This window comes from Halichoerus grypus, chromosome 5 (genome assembly GCF_964656455.1).
Source record: "Halichoerus grypus chromosome 5, mHalGry1.hap1.1, whole genome shotgun sequence".
NCBI classification, from domain to species: Eukaryota; Metazoa; Chordata; class Mammalia; order Carnivora; family Phocidae; genus Halichoerus; species Halichoerus grypus.
The window spans coordinates 41,212,281-41,232,078 of record NC_135716.1 but is presented as its reverse complement, the minus strand read 5'-3'; the positions used below and the strand labels follow the sequence as shown (position 1 = coordinate 41,232,078).

Sequence of the window (19,798 nt, the reverse complement as noted above, 5' to 3'; positions counted from 1 at the left end):
GCATATATGCAGTAAAGGCTAAAATAGGAGAAAAAAAAAAATCAATAAAACTACAGTATTTCCAGATCTCAAAACTATCTGCTCAGCATTTTTTATTTTCTGCTCAGCATTTTAAACTCATCTAAAAATCAGAAAAGTTATTCATTAATTTCAATTCTGACATTCCAATCATTGAGCATGCACAGGTTTATTTAAAAAAAAAAAAACATACACTGTTAAAGCGTAAAATGGTACAATCACTTTGGGGAAATGCCTGGCAGTTTCTTAAAAACTTAAACATATAGACCTTCCCTAATCCAGCATTATGTCCACAACAAATTTGTACAAGAATACTCAGAATCTTTATACATAATAGCCATAATCTGGAAATAGCCCAGAAGTCCATCAAAAGATAATGGATACATAAACTGAGGTATATTTATACAAGGGAATACCACTCAACAACAGAAAGCAATGAACTACTATAAGAGGATGAACAAACATGGGTATTAAAAAACATTAAGATAGGTAAAAGAAAAGAGAAACAAAGGGTATATACTGTAGGATTCCAATTATATAAAGTTCCAGAACAAGCAAAACTTATCTATGACTTTTTAAAAATTAGAACAATGGTTGTCTGAGGTGCCAAGGGATTGATCAGGAAGGGGCAGGAAAGAACTTTCTGGGGTAATAATAACATTCTAAATCTTGATAGGGATTTAAGGTACACAGGTAGAGTCACCTGTCAAAACTCATTATTTAAGATTTGTACATTTCACGTTTGCAAATCTTACCCAAAACACACACACACACACACACACACACACACACACACACACACACACACACAAAATAAATACTGAATTCCAGTTGATAATACTTATGCTGAAGTGTTTAGGCATAAAAGATTCTAAATAATTCTCCAACTTGTTTTAAATAACCATTTTATTTTTAAAAATGAATTGATGGATAGATGGATGGATACATGATAAAGCAAATATAGCAAAACAATAACTGTAGAATTTAGGTGGTAGGCACATGAATGTTTACTGTAAAATATTTTTAATTTTCTATGTGAAGAGTTTCTTAATCTTTGTAAATTTACACATAATTTTAAAACATGAAAGGTGTACTAACAAAGTATAAGTCTAATGATATTATCTATTTTAGTTTAAATTTGGGGGGCTAACTTGGGTGATATTTTTATTTTACTTATTTATTTGGCTTTTCACTACTTACAAAGCAACTGAAAACTAAAAATAATACAAACTCAAATTATAGCTACTAGCTTTAATCAATTTAAGATATATAAAAATATATTGAATCAATTTCTCAAAATCATATGCAAAGATTTAGCATGACTGTTAACATTTAATTAGGTTGTAGATCTTAAGAATTTACTTTTTTGTATTTGTTAAGTATTACAACCATATTTCATCTCATTATTTTTAAATATTTACTGTCAAATTCATCATCAAATACTAAATTGATTTTAAGAATTTGTGAATCTTAACATTTGAAAAAAATATGATATTTAGACATGGTACATTTAGTGTCTACTATAAACACAATTATTTAAATAAATCTATTTCAATTGTGCCTCATCAAAAAATTTTACTTCAGTGATACTAAATTCTTTGTCTTATGGCACATAAAGAGTACACATAGCAGTACAATGTATCACCCTGTATTTAAAAGAATATGTATTAACAAAGTATTTAACCACCATCATCTACAGTATATATTAAATACAATTTATCACACTATAAATTATTTAAACATGTCTATTTAAAATTTGACACTACTCTAAAAGAAGGCACATGGAAAAATAATTCATAGTCTAAACATTTTCACATAAGTAAAGATGCAACAGGGTAGAGTGAAATCTTTCAAAAATGAAATAACACCAAGTTTATGTCTCATACAAAAAAACAAAGTACTTATTTTGAATATTTTAAGAAATCTAATGGCATGTTTAAAAATTTTTTTAGAAGATTTTATTTATTTGACAGAGAGAGAGCATAAGTAAGCAGAGAAGCAGGCAGTGGGAGAGGGAGAAGCAGGCTTCCCGCTGAGCAAGGAGCCCCAATGTGAGACTCAATCCCAGGACCCAGGGATGATCATGACCTGAGCCAAAAGCAGACGCTTAACCGACTGAGGCACTCAGGCGCCCCTCTAATGGCATTTTTAGAAATGAAAGAGCTTCATTAACTTTTTCAAGATGCCATTGTAAATTATACCTAATTTAAAAGAAAATCAAGTTGTAAAAATAACAATGTGTTATTTAAGATCACAAGGATAAGAAAAGATAGGAAGGTGGCAAAAATAACCTATCCACTATCCAATTACTAATATACTAGATGAAATAATATTTTGACTTAGCTTATTTTTCAAATTTAATATTCTTCTACAGAATCAAGTCTACATTTTAAAAATAAAATCACTCTTCCCTATGTTTTCTGGCATTACATTTCATAGGTAAAGATCATGGCATTTAAATTTTGGCAAATTAAAATTAAACAAGATTGACTCAGAAAAATGGCAGCAGTAAACTCCCTGAAATGAGTACAATTCTGGTATTTAAACATATGTAAAAATAAAATTTTTTATTCTACTCAGTCCCTAAATGCTATGGAGTCTGTCACCTGACGCAGCCAAAGAAACAACAATCTTGAACAATGCTGGAGGAAAATATGCTGGTAGAAGACTGTTTACTCTATTTTATGGGCAGGAAAAAAACTTTCAAGGGCAATTTTGTATGTACATTTTTACCTTCCACACTGATTTTAGAACCTAACCACACACAAAAAAATATGTGTTGCACTTTCTTTGAACATAGAAATCTCCTAGAAACATCTCATGGAATTAATGTTCCACAGAACAGAGCTTGGAAAACTGATGTAGCTGCACTAAGTCAACATTCAAATTGAACATTCACATCAATTCTGAGGAGTAGCATGCTGAGATTATAATATGAATTCCATTACATATGGGAATTTGCTTTCAATAATTTCATAAAGTTAAAACTGACTACTTTAAAGATGTATTACTAGAGTTATATTGTAAAACATTAAATTAGAATTTTAAGATTCTAATCTGTTGAGTCCAGTGTTTAGGCTCAAAGAAAAGTCATAACATAAAGACGAAAACTACCAAAGAGAGACATCATATTACATATTCAAGGCATTTTTATAATAAAATATTTAACTCTAATAGCAAATACAAAATGCCAATGAAATTAATCAATCAACAAGCTAAAAGAGTACCAGGAAAGTCCATTTTATTTTTATTCTATTTCAATAGCCATAACCTAAATTCTGGATTTAATTTCCTCTAACTAAATGCCCACCCCATAAATGCTATTATAACACTAATTCAGAGCTTTAATTTACATCTCTCTAATCAAAAGCCTTCAATGACTTCCCATTGTACATTCAACTGTGATTATTTAAAAATAGCATTCATTGTAATCCATAATGTGGCACCAATCAACTTCCAAACGATGTCCCTCAATTCACCTTCAACCATTTCTCTTTTCAACACATTTTTTCTGAGACTCTAGTATGATTTAGGCACCTAGCTACATTCCAAACACTCTGTTCTAATGGTTTTCAAACATTAGCTTGCATCAGAATCTCTAGAGGGTTATTAAAACAGATTGCTGGGCTACACTTCCAGAGTTTCTGATTGAAAACTAATGGATTTACATTTTTCACAAATTCTCAAGTGATGCTGATGTTACTGTTCAGCTCTACTCTTGGTAAACCATTACTCTACTCCAAAGGCCACAAACTGGAAGCCCACTGGCTGAATGAGGCCCACTCACATGGGTGTAGTGTTTTTAAAACATTCTGAATTATTTGCAAACATTTTTAAGTTGAAAAGTTTCACATAAAAATGAAGACTTCCGGCTTATTCCTGCATGTAAAAATTCTGCTGGAGCTAAACAGTAGCTACTCATTTAATCCTAGTCCAGGTAACCAAGCCCTAACTGGCCCTCTCTACACCCACTTAAAATCACCTGGCCTACCACTGTATTTGTGCTTGTACACCCTGATTCACTCCTATTCTCTATGCCTTTTTCCATGTTGCTCACTCTGACTTAAACATTCTTTTCCATTATACTAAAATTCTGAAATTCTACTTATTCCATTCTAATGCCTGGCTTAAAAATTCTTCCTCAACAAAGCACCAGCAAAAATGGAATATATATATTAAAGATTTAACTTAAATTTTTTTTTTAAGATTTATTTATTTGACAGAAAGAAAGACAGCCAGAGAGGGAACACAAGCAGGGGGAGTGGGCGGAGGGGGAAGCAGGCTTCCCGCAGAGCAGGGAGCCCAATGTGGGGCTCAATCCCAGGACCCTGGGATCACGACCTGAGCCGAAGGCAGATGCTTAACGACTGAGCCACCCATGAGCCCCAAATTTAACTTAAATTTAATGTGTGCTTTAAGAATTGAGATTTTATTTATTTCTGCAAATACTAAAACAAGCAGTATTTACAAAAATATTATAGAATAAATCATAACTATTTTTTGCTATTTCTATGTAGAATTTTAATTTTGTTCATTAAAACTTTTTTACTGTGATTTTTACTGTAAAATAAATCTTTTTTCAGAATAAGACATTAAAAATGAATGAAGACATTAAATCTTATAGCCAAAATATATAACTGTTCCAAAAGAACATCTTATTTTGCTGGACAAAAAAGGGAAGAAGTTTGGGGGTAACTGATAAGTCCCCTGGTTTTGTAACCTATGAATCTTTAAAAGCAATTGTAATGAAATAAACACTTCCATAATTTTTTCATAAGGAAGACATTTTAGTGGATTTTTACTTCTATGGAAGAGCAGGGGGGAAAACTACAAAGAAACAAAAACTGAGTGCTGGTCCTTGCTCTGCCATAAACAGCTTTGTTACATCAAGTCACTAAGTTCTCCCTGGACCTCAGTTTCATTACCTCTAAATTGAAGAGATGGAAAAAAGTGATTTCCAAGTACCTTCCATCTCTAAAATCCTATCACTTCTTCAAAAACAGGAGAGCATAATAATCAATGTCATATAGGCAAGCTTCTGTTAATCAGGCTAGTATTGCTTCTAAATTAGACTGACTTAAAAACCTTGAACTACAGCTTTCAAAGCTCTAATTTAAAATGTCGAAGGCTCAGAACTTTGAAAGAATATATATGTTTGTATATCTATTTATGTATGTTCTAATTTAATGATCAAAGTAAGAAATCTTTTTGTAAGGCCAACAATTAAACTTCTTAGAAAAAAATTGAAGACAAAATATATAACCATGCCAACCAATCAGTAAGTTTTAATATATCTCAAAAGAAAATTAAATTAATTAGAAAATCATGTCAAAAAAGGTTTTTTCACAATTGAGATTAACAACACTTTTAAGAGTATGTATTCTACTTCAGGATATTCCCAAATGAAAGTAATTTGGCCAAAATTAAAATCATCAAATTGCAAGACTGAAAAAAAATATTAGAGACTATTATATTCAGGCAGATCATGCCGTAAGCGAACTGCTTTCAGCTTCTCCACTTCAATTTTTGCTCTTAGCAGCTCTTCCTCTAGCTGCTGCCTTCTTTTCAATCCATCCCTCTTCTCCTGAACATACAATCCAAAATTTTTTTGATTTTCTAAAATTATCTGATGCTCCTCTTTCAACATTTGCAGAATCTGAGGATCATACCCTAATTGTGACCTAAAGTGTTCTCCACGCTCATGCCGAAAAAAATCATCTCTCCTTGGGATAGAAGATGGAGACGATGTCATTCTCATATCAACAGAGGAAAGTGACGGCGACAAAGATCTTTCCATAACATGTACTAATTCATGGTCTTCTCTTTGTTCTAAAATATCACTCTGTTGAGAATTTAAAACCAGTGGAGGAGGGGGCTTAATGTCTTCTTCTTGCTTCACCTCTACTGTAATAGCAACTGGATGGTGATCCAACATTACCTGTAGTGAACTCGTACCAGCCTGTGCTTCCTCATCCAAGTTTGCACTACAGCACACAAAAAAGCATTATAAAATGTAAATCAAATGAAGACAAGAGTATATTGATAGCATAATTACATATTTAGTATACATCAAAGTGTCAAGCTTTAGAGCTATAAAGAAAATAGTGAAACAAAAAAAATTTAATCCTTGGAATAACAAATTAAAGTGACCACATTTAAAATTTCAAAAATATATACATATAGCTCTCACACATCCTTAACTTTAAAATTGAGTTCTTAAAAGGACAAAAAATTACAAATATTACCCAAGGCCATTGAGGTAAATAAAAAGAAAAGCCTTTGTTTGCTTTCAAAGAGACAGCACATGTTCCTACAAGCCTAACTTTCTTAAATGGCATAAAGGGCCATTTACTGTACTTTGGGCCTTGCTATCCCCATACCTTAGCCCTAGATCCCCTGCTTCTGCTCTCCTGGACTGATTAAAAATCTAAAAATCACCAAGGTCCATGACTCCTAGGATAATGGAAAGTCATCTATGGGAGGTATTGATTTCTCCATCTGTCCAAAAAAAGAAAAAGAAAAGTCCAAGTTTTTGTATGGCTTTGGGTATGCCCAATAATCAGGGTATTATCCTAACTATACAATTTCAGATACCATGGTGTTTATCCTTTACCTATCCTAAATTACTTGATTCCATAGCCCTTTCAGTCTTTCAACCATCAGTCAGGTAAAGTTCACAGGGAAAGGGCTCAAATCCACCACTGTATCCCCAGCACCTAGCATAATACTGTACTTGGAAACTAGCAGGTGCTCATCACATGTTGAATGACTGAAAAAAATGGTTTTTTTAATGAAGTATTTTTAACTGGCTTATATACTATATATTGAAAGTCTGTTAAATTTACATGTAATTTCCATAAAATATGCACTTCTATTAGAGAAAACTAGTTTCAGCATAATTTAAACTTTGATGTAACATTATTGGTTATGACAAACACAATATATCTTAAAATTCTACTTTTTTAAAAAACCAATTTTATAAATAACATGAAGCCACTAATTAAGAATATATAATCTTGTTTCTTGAGGGTTTTTTTAAATTTATGCTTCTGCCTAACTTAAAAATAAGTTATAGAGGAGAAAGAGATTATTGGAACAGTAATGAAAAAAATGCTATACTTAACATTAAAGAATCATTAAAGAATATTTTACAAATGATAAATAAGTAACACAGTTAAAAATACATTCACCCTACATAGATGATTAAAATGCTGGAACAAGTTCAAGCAGAACATAAGGAAAAAAATTAAAACTCCCCGCATATCACTTACTATTGGCATTAAATTGCCAGAAATATCAGATATTTAAGAGATACAAATAAATAATAAGATATAGTATGTTATGAAAAATCTATTTGTAGATTACATAAATTCCTTAATTTTCATTCTTTTTGTCATCTTACGTTTTTCAAAAGAAAAACAAACCAATATCAATACAATATCAATGTAATTCAAAGTAGTAAGGCTTCCCTTTATTAACATCCCTAGATGTTTTCCTAGAAAGGAAAAAGGTTAAAACTACAAATGAAAATGAAAGTTTTAAAAATCCACATAATGACTATCCAAATTAGTATGTATAATGGAGTATAAGACTCACATATTAGACATAGACATTATACTCTCATGTAAATTTTAAAATGCCTTTTATCTAAAATATCCCATTCCATTTTCGTTGAAACATTATAAGTAGGCATAACAAAGTAAAAAAAAAGAATGTTTTAGAGAAGGTCAGAAAAAAGGATAAATGGAAGGACTTCTAAAATTTATGAATTTTGAAGATCAAATAGACTGCAAAAACACAAAATATCATCTGATACTAGAGAGGTAAAAAAGGAAATATATCAATACGCTATAGAGGTAGCCTTACAAAATAGGTATATATCTTTAAATATATTAAATATAAGCAGTAATATTTTCCTTAGCTAAGAATGGAGTTTAGTGAGATTAACAGGCATATTTATATAGCATAACTAAGATTATAGATTATAAACTTCTGAGAATTAAGATTCAAGATGTCACTCAAGTAAGTAATAAGCACATTAAATATGTAAATAAATGAAAATGCTAATACAGAGAAAATGGCAATGTGGACACTAACACAAATAAGCACTTAAATGGCATATTTCTAATATTCTTTCCTTTAAAGTAGGAAAAGCTGTTCTTGCTTAAACAGTAGGTTTTGTAATGTATAAATTAAACAACTCATTTTATCAGAGCAATGTTGTTATCCCAAAAGACTGATTGTGAATATGGTTACAGTCACAATGTAAATAGATACTTGTATATTATTTCTCCTACAATACTCACTGTATTTTTTAAATATACAACTAATTAAAACTACAGGTTCTATGTATAGTCTTCAAATTATAAAAACCTATACTTAATACCCAAAAGGTAGTTTTATACCAGTAATGCAAAAGCCAGTTTTCTCTATGGTTTGAGGGGGACAAATTTTTAACAAGTAGTACTGTATAAAAGTCCTACTGTGGAGTTCTTTGGATAACCAGCAAATTAGGATTAATCATTTCTCATCACAGAGAACATTTTAAGCACTAATGAATTAATACACTGCATCCACGTTCCAGATTCCCACTGGTGATTTTTTTTTTACTATGTTATCTACTAGAAGTAAGCAGTATATGGTAAGAAGCTGGTCTCAAAAAATTACCCTAGTGAATTATAAAAATAACAAATAAGTTTGGCTAATAAGTTTTTTGCCCATTTCTCTCCTAACTTCAAAAGGACTTCACAGGTGATCAATAATTTTCTTATATGACTTTTCCACCAAGAAGAAAAGTCTTTGTTTGAAATGTTCCTCAACTAACAAGTTTACAACTTGTTTAAATAACCCTAAATGGTTCAGAAAAAGAATGCTGCTGCCATTTTTATCTTTTGCCAGGGGTTAAAATTTGAATTAGAAATAAGATAAGTTTTGAAGATTCCCACGCAAGTAGCTATGTAGAGCATAAATTTAACCAAAAAACCTTTCTATCCCTATAAGAACTTAGTTGCTTATTCATATACTAAAATTCATAGTTTCATATCTTTACAAAATAGTATGGGAGTGCTTACCCCTTTCCTCTTTGACTCAAGATCAAAGTGAAACTAGACCATTAATGAATTAAAAAAAACAAAAACTTTTTATTAAGTAATCTGAATCCCTAATTAGGCATTAAATTCCTTTCCTTGTATTTATCTTTTTTATTTTGAATATGTTAGAAAATAATTTAAACTGTCTTAATATATACAATCATGCCATTAATAAATTTACTAAATTATGTATTTTAGGTTTTTAGCTCAATTAATATTCACTAAAGTGCAGACAGTAACAATTCATTAAAAAACAAGGGTTCCATTTCTCCTGAAACTGCTAACTTTACATAAAATTGAAAATTCCAATGAAATATAATCTTAAATAAGAAAAAGGTATCTCTCAGAAGCTAATTAGCAATTTAAATTTAAAGCTTAAAAAGTTTATTATGAGATTATGTTACAAATTTCACCCCATTTATTCCTCCCTAACCTTTACTTTTAAAAACTACAGAGAGAGGGAAGGGGGAGGGGAAGACAATAAAAAGTGGCTTAAATCAAATGCAGCAAAAAAATTCCTTATAGCCTCACATTTCTTTTTTAAGAAAGCAAAACAAAGACACTATTCATTGCTCCCGTAGTGGGGATGCTTACTATGCATATCTCTATCACAACTAAGCCAGAGCCCAATAGATAGGAGGCGCCATAATTTTCCACAAGAAAATAAAATAAAGCTTACCTTTGTATGTGGTTCCTGTCTCTTACCAGGCAAAAACTGGAAATCTGGGGAATCATCTCCATAACTTTCTTGGTTGGCTCAGAAATATTGCCTTTAAAATCTGATTGGGTCTCTTTTTGCTGCAATAGCTCCTGTTTGGCATATTCTTTGAGCCTTTTGTAAAGGGTGCGTAGGCCCTGGGCTGTTCGAGGAGGGCGATCTACTCCAATTGCATTATAGTTTACTGCTATGATATCCCAACATCTATTCTTTTCCACTATTACTGAATGTTTATTAGTGTGTTCTTCGAGAATTTTAACATATGGCTTCACAAGCTTTAGCAAATCAAGCTTTTCAGATAAGGTAAAATTGGAAGATCTAGCCTTTCCTACCATTGTTCTTTTCAAATTAAGTAGGCAGTTTCTGAAACCACCATGCAGCAGCCTTCAGCTCTGCTCAGCTCTTTTCACAAACAGAAAAAGATCAGGCTTAACTAGGCTAGCCTCATTTAGGCCCACGCCTACAGGGGAGGGTTTATTAAAATTCCTCCAGCTTAAGCTGACGCAGGTTCAGGAAATCTGCTTAAGCCAAGCCTGACCTACATAAAGCTTCTCACTGAAGAAGACAGGAAGGCACAAGCAAAACACACTTGTGTATAAAGAGAACAGCTCGAGATAGGATTTAATACACAAAGGTCTAGAGATAAACATGGAACACAGCTAAAAATTAGCTAATTTAGTGAGAATATCGAATTTCCACACATGTATGCCTAGCTGATAGACTGAAACTGCATTGCAGTTATCACTTTAATAAAAACAAAAGAGGAACTGTTTTGTACTATTTGTTTATAAATCCAGTAGACAGGAAAATGAAAAACTAAAGATATGAGTGATGAATGTAATGATTCCTAACAGAGCCCCTAATCACTGTTTTCTGAGCTGCTGTTCTTTCTTACCAAATCTGCATAATGCTGGTCCTGCTGTCAATCAGCAATTGCATATCCTCTAGCTAGTTAGGTTACACCCACCCAGACTCAGACTTCACAGTAAAGCTAAGCTTCTCCTTCATTCTACAGTCTACAGTCGCCACATTTTTTTCAGTTACTTAGGAAAAAATTTTTGTTCTGAAAATCAGATAAAAATTATGTTTTTAAAGGAAGCGATTATTCTAGCTGTAACGTATGTGAATATGCTAGCCTGCTTTATCATGTGTAAAAAACACCATTCACAGTGAGAACAGGATAATCATGGCTTAAGACTTCACACAACAAAATGGCATTTGCTTTTATTAAATTGTAGGATTTTTATTTTGCTATATTCATACAATTTGGACTATTTAAAAACGAGACACCAGGCTCAAAATGGAGTCACTTATGCTAAGCCCCACGTCACCTGAGACTTAATTATAGTTTTGGCTCTCCCAAAAATGGAATCTTAAACCAGTCAAGAACTATGTGATCAGCACGAGTGAGGTAATCTGCCCGAAAGACTCCTTCCATCTCCTAAAGGCAAGTGAACACAACCAATCCACTTTTTGCCAGGATAATTTCCTTGTTCTCACTCACTTCTGCCTATGAAAGTCATTCATTTTGTACAGCTCCTTAGAGCTCCTTTCTACCTGTTAAATGGGATGCTGCCCAATTCCTAAATCACTGAATAAAGCCAATAAGATCACAATTTACTCAGACGAATTTTTTTTAACAAAACTTAACAGCTAGTCTAGCCATTTGCAAGGCCACCAGTTTGCAAACTTAGAATGTATTTTCTAATCCCTGTCTGAAAACACAATAAATGTATGCATAACAGTATGTAACAATGTAACATAAACAAGGTAAAAAAAAAAAAAAGCCTATTTTCTTCTCATATACAAGTGTAGGGCCACAAAAATGGGCCACTTTGGCATGAAGATTACTTTGAGTTCAAAGCAATCAAAATCCAGGAGATTCAGGAAAAGCTCTTAACCTCCCCTCTCAACTGCCTAAATTTTACATTGGAAAGGAGCCCGTAGCAGGAAGAAAACTAACAGCGATTGCTCCTTAAGAAACATATCTACTGTATCTCTGTAACAGGGCAACCTTTGTTTTCCATACATATACCCTTACCTTCCTGCTAAAGGTCTTCCTCCCCTTTGTATCCCAATACCCCTAAACCCCCTCCTTAGCTCAGGATGTCATATAAGCCTCAAGTTCTCTGTCTTTAGAATCTCATGTCTGTGTGGATTCCCCATATGTCCAAAACTAAATTTGATTTTCTCCTGTTAATCTGTCTCATGTCAATTTAATTCTTAGTCCAGCTAAAAATACCTTGAAGGGCAGAGGATATTTCTTCCTCCCTAACATAGTCTTTAAGCAGTTTTACTGCTCAGTAAATTGCAGAAAATAAAAATGCAAATGATGGAGATGCAAACTGAAAACTGACCCACCCCAACAACCTGACCAAAGTTACTCAAAGGAAAGCAAGAACACAGGATATATACTGTCTTTAGATAATACTTTGTTATTTTTGGAATAAACTGGTAGTGTATTAAAAATGAAATACTAGGGGCGCCTGCGTGGCTCAACTGTTAAGCATCTGCCTTTGGCTCAGGTCATGATCCCAGGGTCCTGGGATCAAGCTCTGAGTCGGGCTCCCTGCTTGCGGGAAGCCTGCTTCTCCCTCTCCCACTCCCCCTGCTTGTGTTCCTGCTCTCGCTGTCAAATAAATAAAATCTTTTTTAAAAATGAAATACTAATAAAAATATGAAAAACCATTAAATCTCACTAATTATCAAAAAATGTATACTAAAAATGATTTTCATCTACAAAGATTGGCAAAATTCTTAAAGACTGAAAATGTCAAGTGGATGAGGGTGCAGGGCAAGGAGTTCTCTTTGGGAGTGTAAAACGGCATTTTGGTTTGCAGTCTGAGAGTATTAATATTTTACATGTAAAAACTTCTAAAATTGCAGTAATTTTAATTCTCAGAATCTAAATTAGAAAAATATTTAAATACAAGGAAGAACAAAGCATTCTATGAAGTTGCACAGTATTGAAGGCAATCTAAGAGCACACCAGGTGGGGACAATGAAAATCACTAGAATATGCCCATACTATGGTCTACTCTAGGCAGCACTAAAATAATAGAGGTACATTTCTATGTACTGACAGAACAAGCTCCAAAACACATGGCAGATGAAATGAGCAAGTGAAAGAAAAATACATACAAATATAATTCCATTAGGTTTACCAGAAACACCCAAAGCTAAATATTTCTGTAGGTACAGAAAAAATATACATAGATACAAAATGTAGGTAGGTACATACATATGTATGAAAATGCACTACCAAGGGGCGCCTGGTGGCTCAGTCATTAAGTGTCTGCCTTCGGCTCAGGTCATGATCCCAGGGTCCTGGGATAGAGCCCCGCATCGGGCTCCCTGCTCCGCGGGAGGCCTGCTTCTCCCCCTCCCACCCCCTCTGCTTGTGTTCCCTCTCCCGCTGTGTCTCTGTCAAATAAAGAAATAAAATCTTAAAAAAAAAAAAAGAAGAAAATGCACTACCAAAACATCTAGAACTCCATTATCCTAATACAGTAGTGTTAAGAAAAGAAAATCACAGGCCCTAAACAGTGTCACTTAGACCAAGTTCCCAAACTGGGGCTTAATACCCATACTAATTGCAGTTTCAACCTCCCCCAGAAATGTGGCCTTAACTGGTCAGTCAGGAAATTTTTCTTTCCACCAGCGCCAGTGAGTCTGTCATCTGGATCCTCTCTCCCCCAAAGAAATATGAGGTACTCTGCATAAGACCCGGTCTCCTAGAACTAGAAAACAGCCTTGTCAATCCTTTTCTTTTGCTAAGAACTTCCTTGCCCCACCCTCCTATAAAAACCTTCCATTTTGTACAACGCTTGGGAGGGTCTCTCTCAACTTGCTAGAAGAGGTGGTGCGCAATCCATGAATTCTTTTTTTTTTTTTTTTTTTTTTTTTTTTTTTAAGATTTTATTTATTTGACAGAGAGAGACACAGCGAGAGAGGGAACACAAGCAGGGGGAGTGGGAGAGGGAGAAGCAGGCCTCCCGCCGAGCAGGGAGCCCGATGCGGGACTCGATCCCAGGACCCTGGGATCATGACCCGAGCCGAAGGCAGACGCTCAACGACTGAGCCACCCAGGTGCCCCAATCCATGAATTCTTTAATAAAACCAATTAGATCTTCAAACTTACTTGGCCAAATTTTGTTCTTTAGCAGGCACCATGAGCCATGTATGGTTATTGAGCATTTTATGTGTGGTTAATGGAACTGAGGAGCTAAATTTTAAATTTTATTTAATTTACAATTAAGCAAATAATAACTGCCTATAGAATATAAGACATAACACATCAAACATCAACTGATTCAATGAATCAATATTTTTTAGATTACAAGTACTTCTCTTCAGATGCAAATGAGTTGTACAATATAAGAGATAAACTTCCCCATGAATATTTGGGTCACATTTTATTTCAAAGGATTTCCAAATTTACAAAGAAATGCTATCAATTCATGGTCAAATATTCATGGCATAGATATTTTTTGTATCTTCTACATCTGTTGAAGAAGAATTTTAGTGAGACATGGAAAAAAAAATTCTACAGTAGAATGTGCTCATTAGGTTAAAAAGTCTGATTTATTGAAATTTTAAAAGAAAAAACTAGTATTTTGGGGCATCTGACTGGCTCAGTCAATAGAGCATGCGACTCTTGATCTTGGTTGGGGTTGCGAGTTCGAGCCCCAAGTTGGGTACAACGTTTAGTTTAAAAGATAAATAGGGGTGCCTGGGTAGCTCAGCTGGTTAAACGAATGACCTTGATCTCAGCTCAGGTCCTGATCTCAGGGTCATGAGTTCATTCAAGCCCCATGTTGGGCTCCACACCCAGTACTTTTTAAAATAATTAATTAAAATGTGGATTTATGCAATTTAGTTTTTTGTTGTTGTTCCTTTTTGTTTTTAAAGAAACGAGGGGCACCTAGGTGTCTCAGTCAGTTAAGCGTCTGCCTTTGGCTCAGGTCATGATCCTGGGGTACTGGTATTGAGCCCCATGTCAGGCTTCCTGCTTGGCAGGGAGCCTGCTTCTCCCTCTCCTCCCCACTCATGCTCTCTCTCGCTATCTCTGTCTCTCTCTAATAAATAAATAAAATCTAAAAAAAAAAAAAAAGAAAGAAAGAAACTAATGTTTCATTTCTTACTTTGTTCCACATACATTATGAAAATATTGTACTCAACTTTTGGAAGTAGACTCTATGAAAGCTATCTTGAATATCATTGTCAAAGCCATTTGGAATATGTACGCAAATGCTATGATCACTGCCAGTTTACTGAACTGGTAAAAGAAACAGAACACAGGGGCGCCTGGGTGGCTCAGTCAGTAAGCGTCTGCCTTCGGCTCAGGTCATGATCCCAGGGTCCTGGGATCAAGCCCCACATCGGGCTCCCTGCTCAGTGGGAAGCCTGCTTCTCCCTCTCCCACTCCCCCTGCTTATGCTTCTGCTCTCGCTCTCTCTCTGTCAAGTAAATAAATAAAATCTTAAAAAAAAAAAAAAGAAAGAGAACACAATTCATTTAATGATGTGTTTTTTGTTCTTCACCAGCGCTCACTGGTTGAGTCATGGAAAGTTTTATAAAGAATTATTGTACTGTTAACTCCAACATTTTTTTCAAAGAAAAGGAATGCTTGCCAAACATTCAATAATCAAAGACAAAAAAAAGGTAATATAATTTACATTTTCTAATCAATATCACACTGTCATATGAATGAGCTAAATTTGAAGCTTTGAGGAAAAGAAAAGTATATCTGTGACCTGATTAGATAGATAAGAGAATATATGTTTAAAGTGAAAATTTTGACCATGCAAATCAGTAAGTGTATACATTTTTCTAACTTGAATCAATAAAAAATTTTAATTGTAATTAAGAGTGATATTCAAATTGCATGCAAAAGCTACAAGAAAATTTTGAAAAATACTTTGTTGATATTCATAAATTTAGAGCTGCTTTTTAATTTATACAATGATCATTTGACTTCAATGTTAATAATACAGATTTGACATAGTACATTTACTTAACTTGGACAGACATACTTTTGAAACACATATGGTTTGCTGCCAAGTCAAACTGATTCTTCTAAAACAGATGAACTAGTTTTGTAGATGAAGATATGAATATAAACAAAATTTTTAAAACTCCAGATAATGAACAACTTTGAGCTACGTTCAGAACTTGGGTATACAGGGGCGCCTGGGTGGCTCAGTTGGTTAAGCGACTGCCTTCAGCTCAAGTCATGATCCTGGAGTCCCAGGATCGAGTCCCGCGTCGGGCTTCCTGCTCAGCAGGAAGTCTGCTTCTCCCTCTCTCATGCTCTCTCTCATTCTCTCTCTCTCTCTCAAATAAAATAAAATCTTTAAAAAAAAACAAAAAAGAACTTGGGTATACAAATCTATTTTTTCAATTGTATTATCAAATCTAAATACTGATCAGGAATTCAGTTAAAATTCAACAAACTGAGATGTAAATGTAAAATACACACCAGCTTTCTAAGACTTAGTACAAATAACTTTTATATTAATTACACGTTGAGATGATATACATATTGAGTTAAATAAAACGCATTTACAAAAATTAATTCCAGCTCCTTCTTTTTACTTTTTCTTTTTTTTTTTTTTTTAAAGATTTTATTTATTTATTTATTTATTTGAGAGAGAGAGAGAGAAAAAAACAGCATGAGAGGGGAGAGGGTCAGAGGGAGAAGCAGGCTCCCCGCTGAGCCGGGAGCCCAATGTGGGACTCGATCCCAGGACTCCGGGACCATGACCTGAGCCGAAGGCAGTCGCTTAACCAACTGAGCCACCCAGGCACCCCTTTCTACTTTTTCTTAATGTGGCTACTAGAAAATTTTACAATCTACATACGTGATTTATATCATACTTCTTTTGGACAACAGTGGTCTAGAAGGATATGCACCAAATTATTGACAGTAACTAGTACTGGAAGGAGATTGACTTGGAGGAGAACAGTAAAAAACTATTAATTTAACTGTATTATTAGAAAAGGTTTAAAAACATATTCATGTATTACTTACATAACCAAAATCAAATTGTAAATAATTCTTACAAACTAAGAAAAACAATGCTATAGAATAATGGATGTAGAATACAAAACAAAATTTAAAGGGACATCTGGGTGGCTCAGTCATTAAGTGTCTGCCTTTGGCTCAGGTCATGAACCCAGGGTCCTGGGATAGAGCCTCCCTGCTCAGCGGGAAGCCTGCTTCTCCCTCTCCCCCACTTGTGTTCCCTCTCTCGCTGTGTCTCTCTCCGTCAAATAAATAAAATCTTAAAAAAAAAAAATTTAAAGAATAAAAGTACATCCAATATATAAAGAGCTCAACCTCACAAGTAATTAGGGAGATAGAAATTAAAAGATCACAGTAGTTTTTACGGATTCAAATGGCAAAAGTTTAAAAAGCTTAAGAAAAAGTTAAAAAGGTTTAATAGCATGTGTTAAAGAAGGTGGGGAAATAAATTCCCTCATACAGTAATGATTTTTGGAAGGCAATTTGGCAGACCATATTAAAATGAATGCAAACATGTTACGATCTGACAAATATTTGCCTATGTTCATAAGACCACATGTACAATGATACACACTGCAGGATTGTTTTTAACAAAAATCCTAAATAAACTATGATATATTCATCCCATTGTATACTCTGCAGCAATTAAAAGAATGAGGTACATCTACAAATTCTAAAATTAAAACAAAAATCTCCAAAGCATACTAGTGAAAATTGCAAAGAATCCTCAAGCACAGAACAAAACAAAAAGGCAACCTACTGAATGGGAGTAGATATTTGCAAATCATACATCTGATAAGGGGTTAATATCCAAAATATATAAAAGAACTTACATAACACCAAAAAAAACAAATAATCCAATTTAAAAATCATTTCTCCAAAGTAGACATACAGATGGCCAACAGACACATGAAAAGATGTTCAACATCCCTAATCATCAGGGAGATGCAAATCAAAACCATAATGAGGTACCATCTCACACCAGTCAGAATGGCTGGTATCAGAAAGACAAGAAATAACAAGTGTTGGCAAGGATGTAGAGGAAAAAACTCTCATGCACTGTTGGTGGGAATGTAAACTGGTACAACCACTGTGGAAAACAGTATAGAGGTTCCTCAAAAAATTAAAAATAGAAATACCATATGATACAGTAATTCCATAAGAAATTTACCTGAAGAAAACAAAAACACTAATTCAAAAAGATATATGCAACCCTATGTTTATTGCAGGATTATTTACAATAGCCAGGATATTGAAGCAACCTAAGTGTCCATCGATAGACAAATGGATAAAGATGTGGTGTGTACACACACATACACACAACAGACTATTACCCACCCATGAAAAAGAACAAGATCTTGTCATTTGCAACAACATAAATGGACACAAAGGGTACTATCTTAAGTGAAATATGTCAGACAGAGAAAGCCAAATACCATATGATTTCACTCGTATGTGGAATCTAAAAATCAAGAAAACAGAAACAGACTCATAAATACAGAGATACAGAGAACTGGTGGTTGCCCAAGGGGAGGGGAGTGGGGGAATGGGCAAAACAGATGAAGGGGATAAAGAGGTACAAACTTCCAGTTATAAAACAAATAAGTCACGGAGATAAAAAGTACAGCATTGGAAATATAGTCAATAATATTGTAATAATGTTGTATGGTGACAGACGGTGACTACATTTATCATGGTGAACACTGAGTAATGTATAAACTGTCAAATAACTATGCTGTACACCTGAAACTAACACTGTATGTCAACTACACTACACCAATAATAAACATTTCTTTATTTCATTTTTAAAAAGTAAGATAGACTGGGGCGCCTGGCTGGCTCAGTCAGTAGATCATGTGACTCTTGATCTAGGGGTTGTGAGTTCAAGCCCCACGTTGGTCATAGAGCCTACTAAAAAATAATAATAATAATAATAATTAATTAATTTTAAAAGAAGTTAGATAAACTGATAAATGAATAGATGGATATATAATAAAGCAAATACAGTAAAATTCTCATTGTAGAATCTTGGTGATGGGTACATGGGTGCTCAATGTACAATTCTTTCAACTTTTCTTCATGTTTAAAAATTATTAAATGTCCAAAATTATCCTTAAAAATAAAAATAGTAGTTAATATATTTTAACTCTTTAGCCATTAAAAATGTAGGAAGTGTAAATTTCTAAAACAGAATTTAGATAATTACATCTACTAAATTTAACAATAAGAAATAACTGTGGAGTAGGGGTGATTTTTTCCATGAATTTTTTTCAGGCAAAAAGAGCACTGTGACTACTGAAATTATTTCTAGATCTTAGGACAGTACCAAAAAAAAAAAAAAAAGGTAAGAATTTATGCCTTATTAATCTGTCTTAGCCCAAATTCTCTGGCAAACAGAACTTGAAACAATGATTAGAATGCTGATGGCTTTATTTGGGAGTTGCTTACACAGGGCATCAAGGGTTTTTAAAAAAAGGAAACTGAGGTAAGGAACTACGTAAAGCAAAGTGCTGGCTACCACTTTACAACAAGCTATGAAAAGATACAGGAGGTCACTTGGCAAATGCATCTACTTGGTACTCTCCTTGGAATACCGCCTAATAGTCTATAAAAACAAAACAAAACAAAAACAAAAAAAACCTCTGAGTAGTCCACAGAGGAAAAAGAGGAATAGATCTGGAAGATTCTCTCCTGTCTCCTATTTCCCACTAGTCAATGTTCATCCCACTAACAATAAACTTCACTGCACTTCCAGACTGTGTCACCAGCCTCCACAAATATGCAGGGTGCTACCCTTAAGTCCTGTGATAATGGTGTTTCATCCAAGACTGGAAATTGCAGGAGGAAAAGACCCTCCCAGAGTATGCCTCATCAGCCTGGCTGGATGGTAGCCACCAAGGAATAGGGCCCTGCTGTTCTGGTTAAGCAACAGATCAGCCTACAGAG

The 19,798-nt window shown here is 34.0% G+C and overlaps 2 protein-coding genes across 7 annotated transcripts in view; both read right to left on the bottom strand.

Moving 5' to 3' along the window:
- The window catches only part of RAD54B (RAD54 homolog B), an 86,217-nt gene that overhangs the window by 42,813 nt on the left and 23,606 nt on the right, over positions 1-19,798 (bottom strand). Inside the window, exons 1-2 of one of the 6 annotated variants that reach the window (XM_036065527.2) lie at positions 9,787-9,877; positions 5,957-6,002 (exon numbers count right to left, since the gene is read on the bottom strand). The exons of 4 other annotated variants lie outside the window; for them this stretch is intronic. The gene's annotated coding sequence lies outside the window, so the exon portion shown is untranslated. Of the gene's footprint in view, positions 1-5,956; positions 6,003-9,786; positions 9,878-19,798 lie in introns of those variants that run through there. One more of the 6 variants, XM_036065531.2, reaches the window with a different exon arrangement.
- FSBP (fibrinogen silencer binding protein) lies at positions 4,244-10,233 on the bottom strand. Its single transcript, XM_036065533.2, has 2 exons — positions 9,787-10,233; positions 4,244-6,002 (listed from the first exon to the last, which is right to left on the bottom strand). Exons 1-2 carry the CDS (start codon positions 10,158-10,160, stop codon positions 5,477-5,479), a joined length of 900 nt encoding a protein of 299 aa, XP_035921426.1. The 5' UTR covers positions 10,161-10,233; the 3' UTR covers positions 4,244-5,476.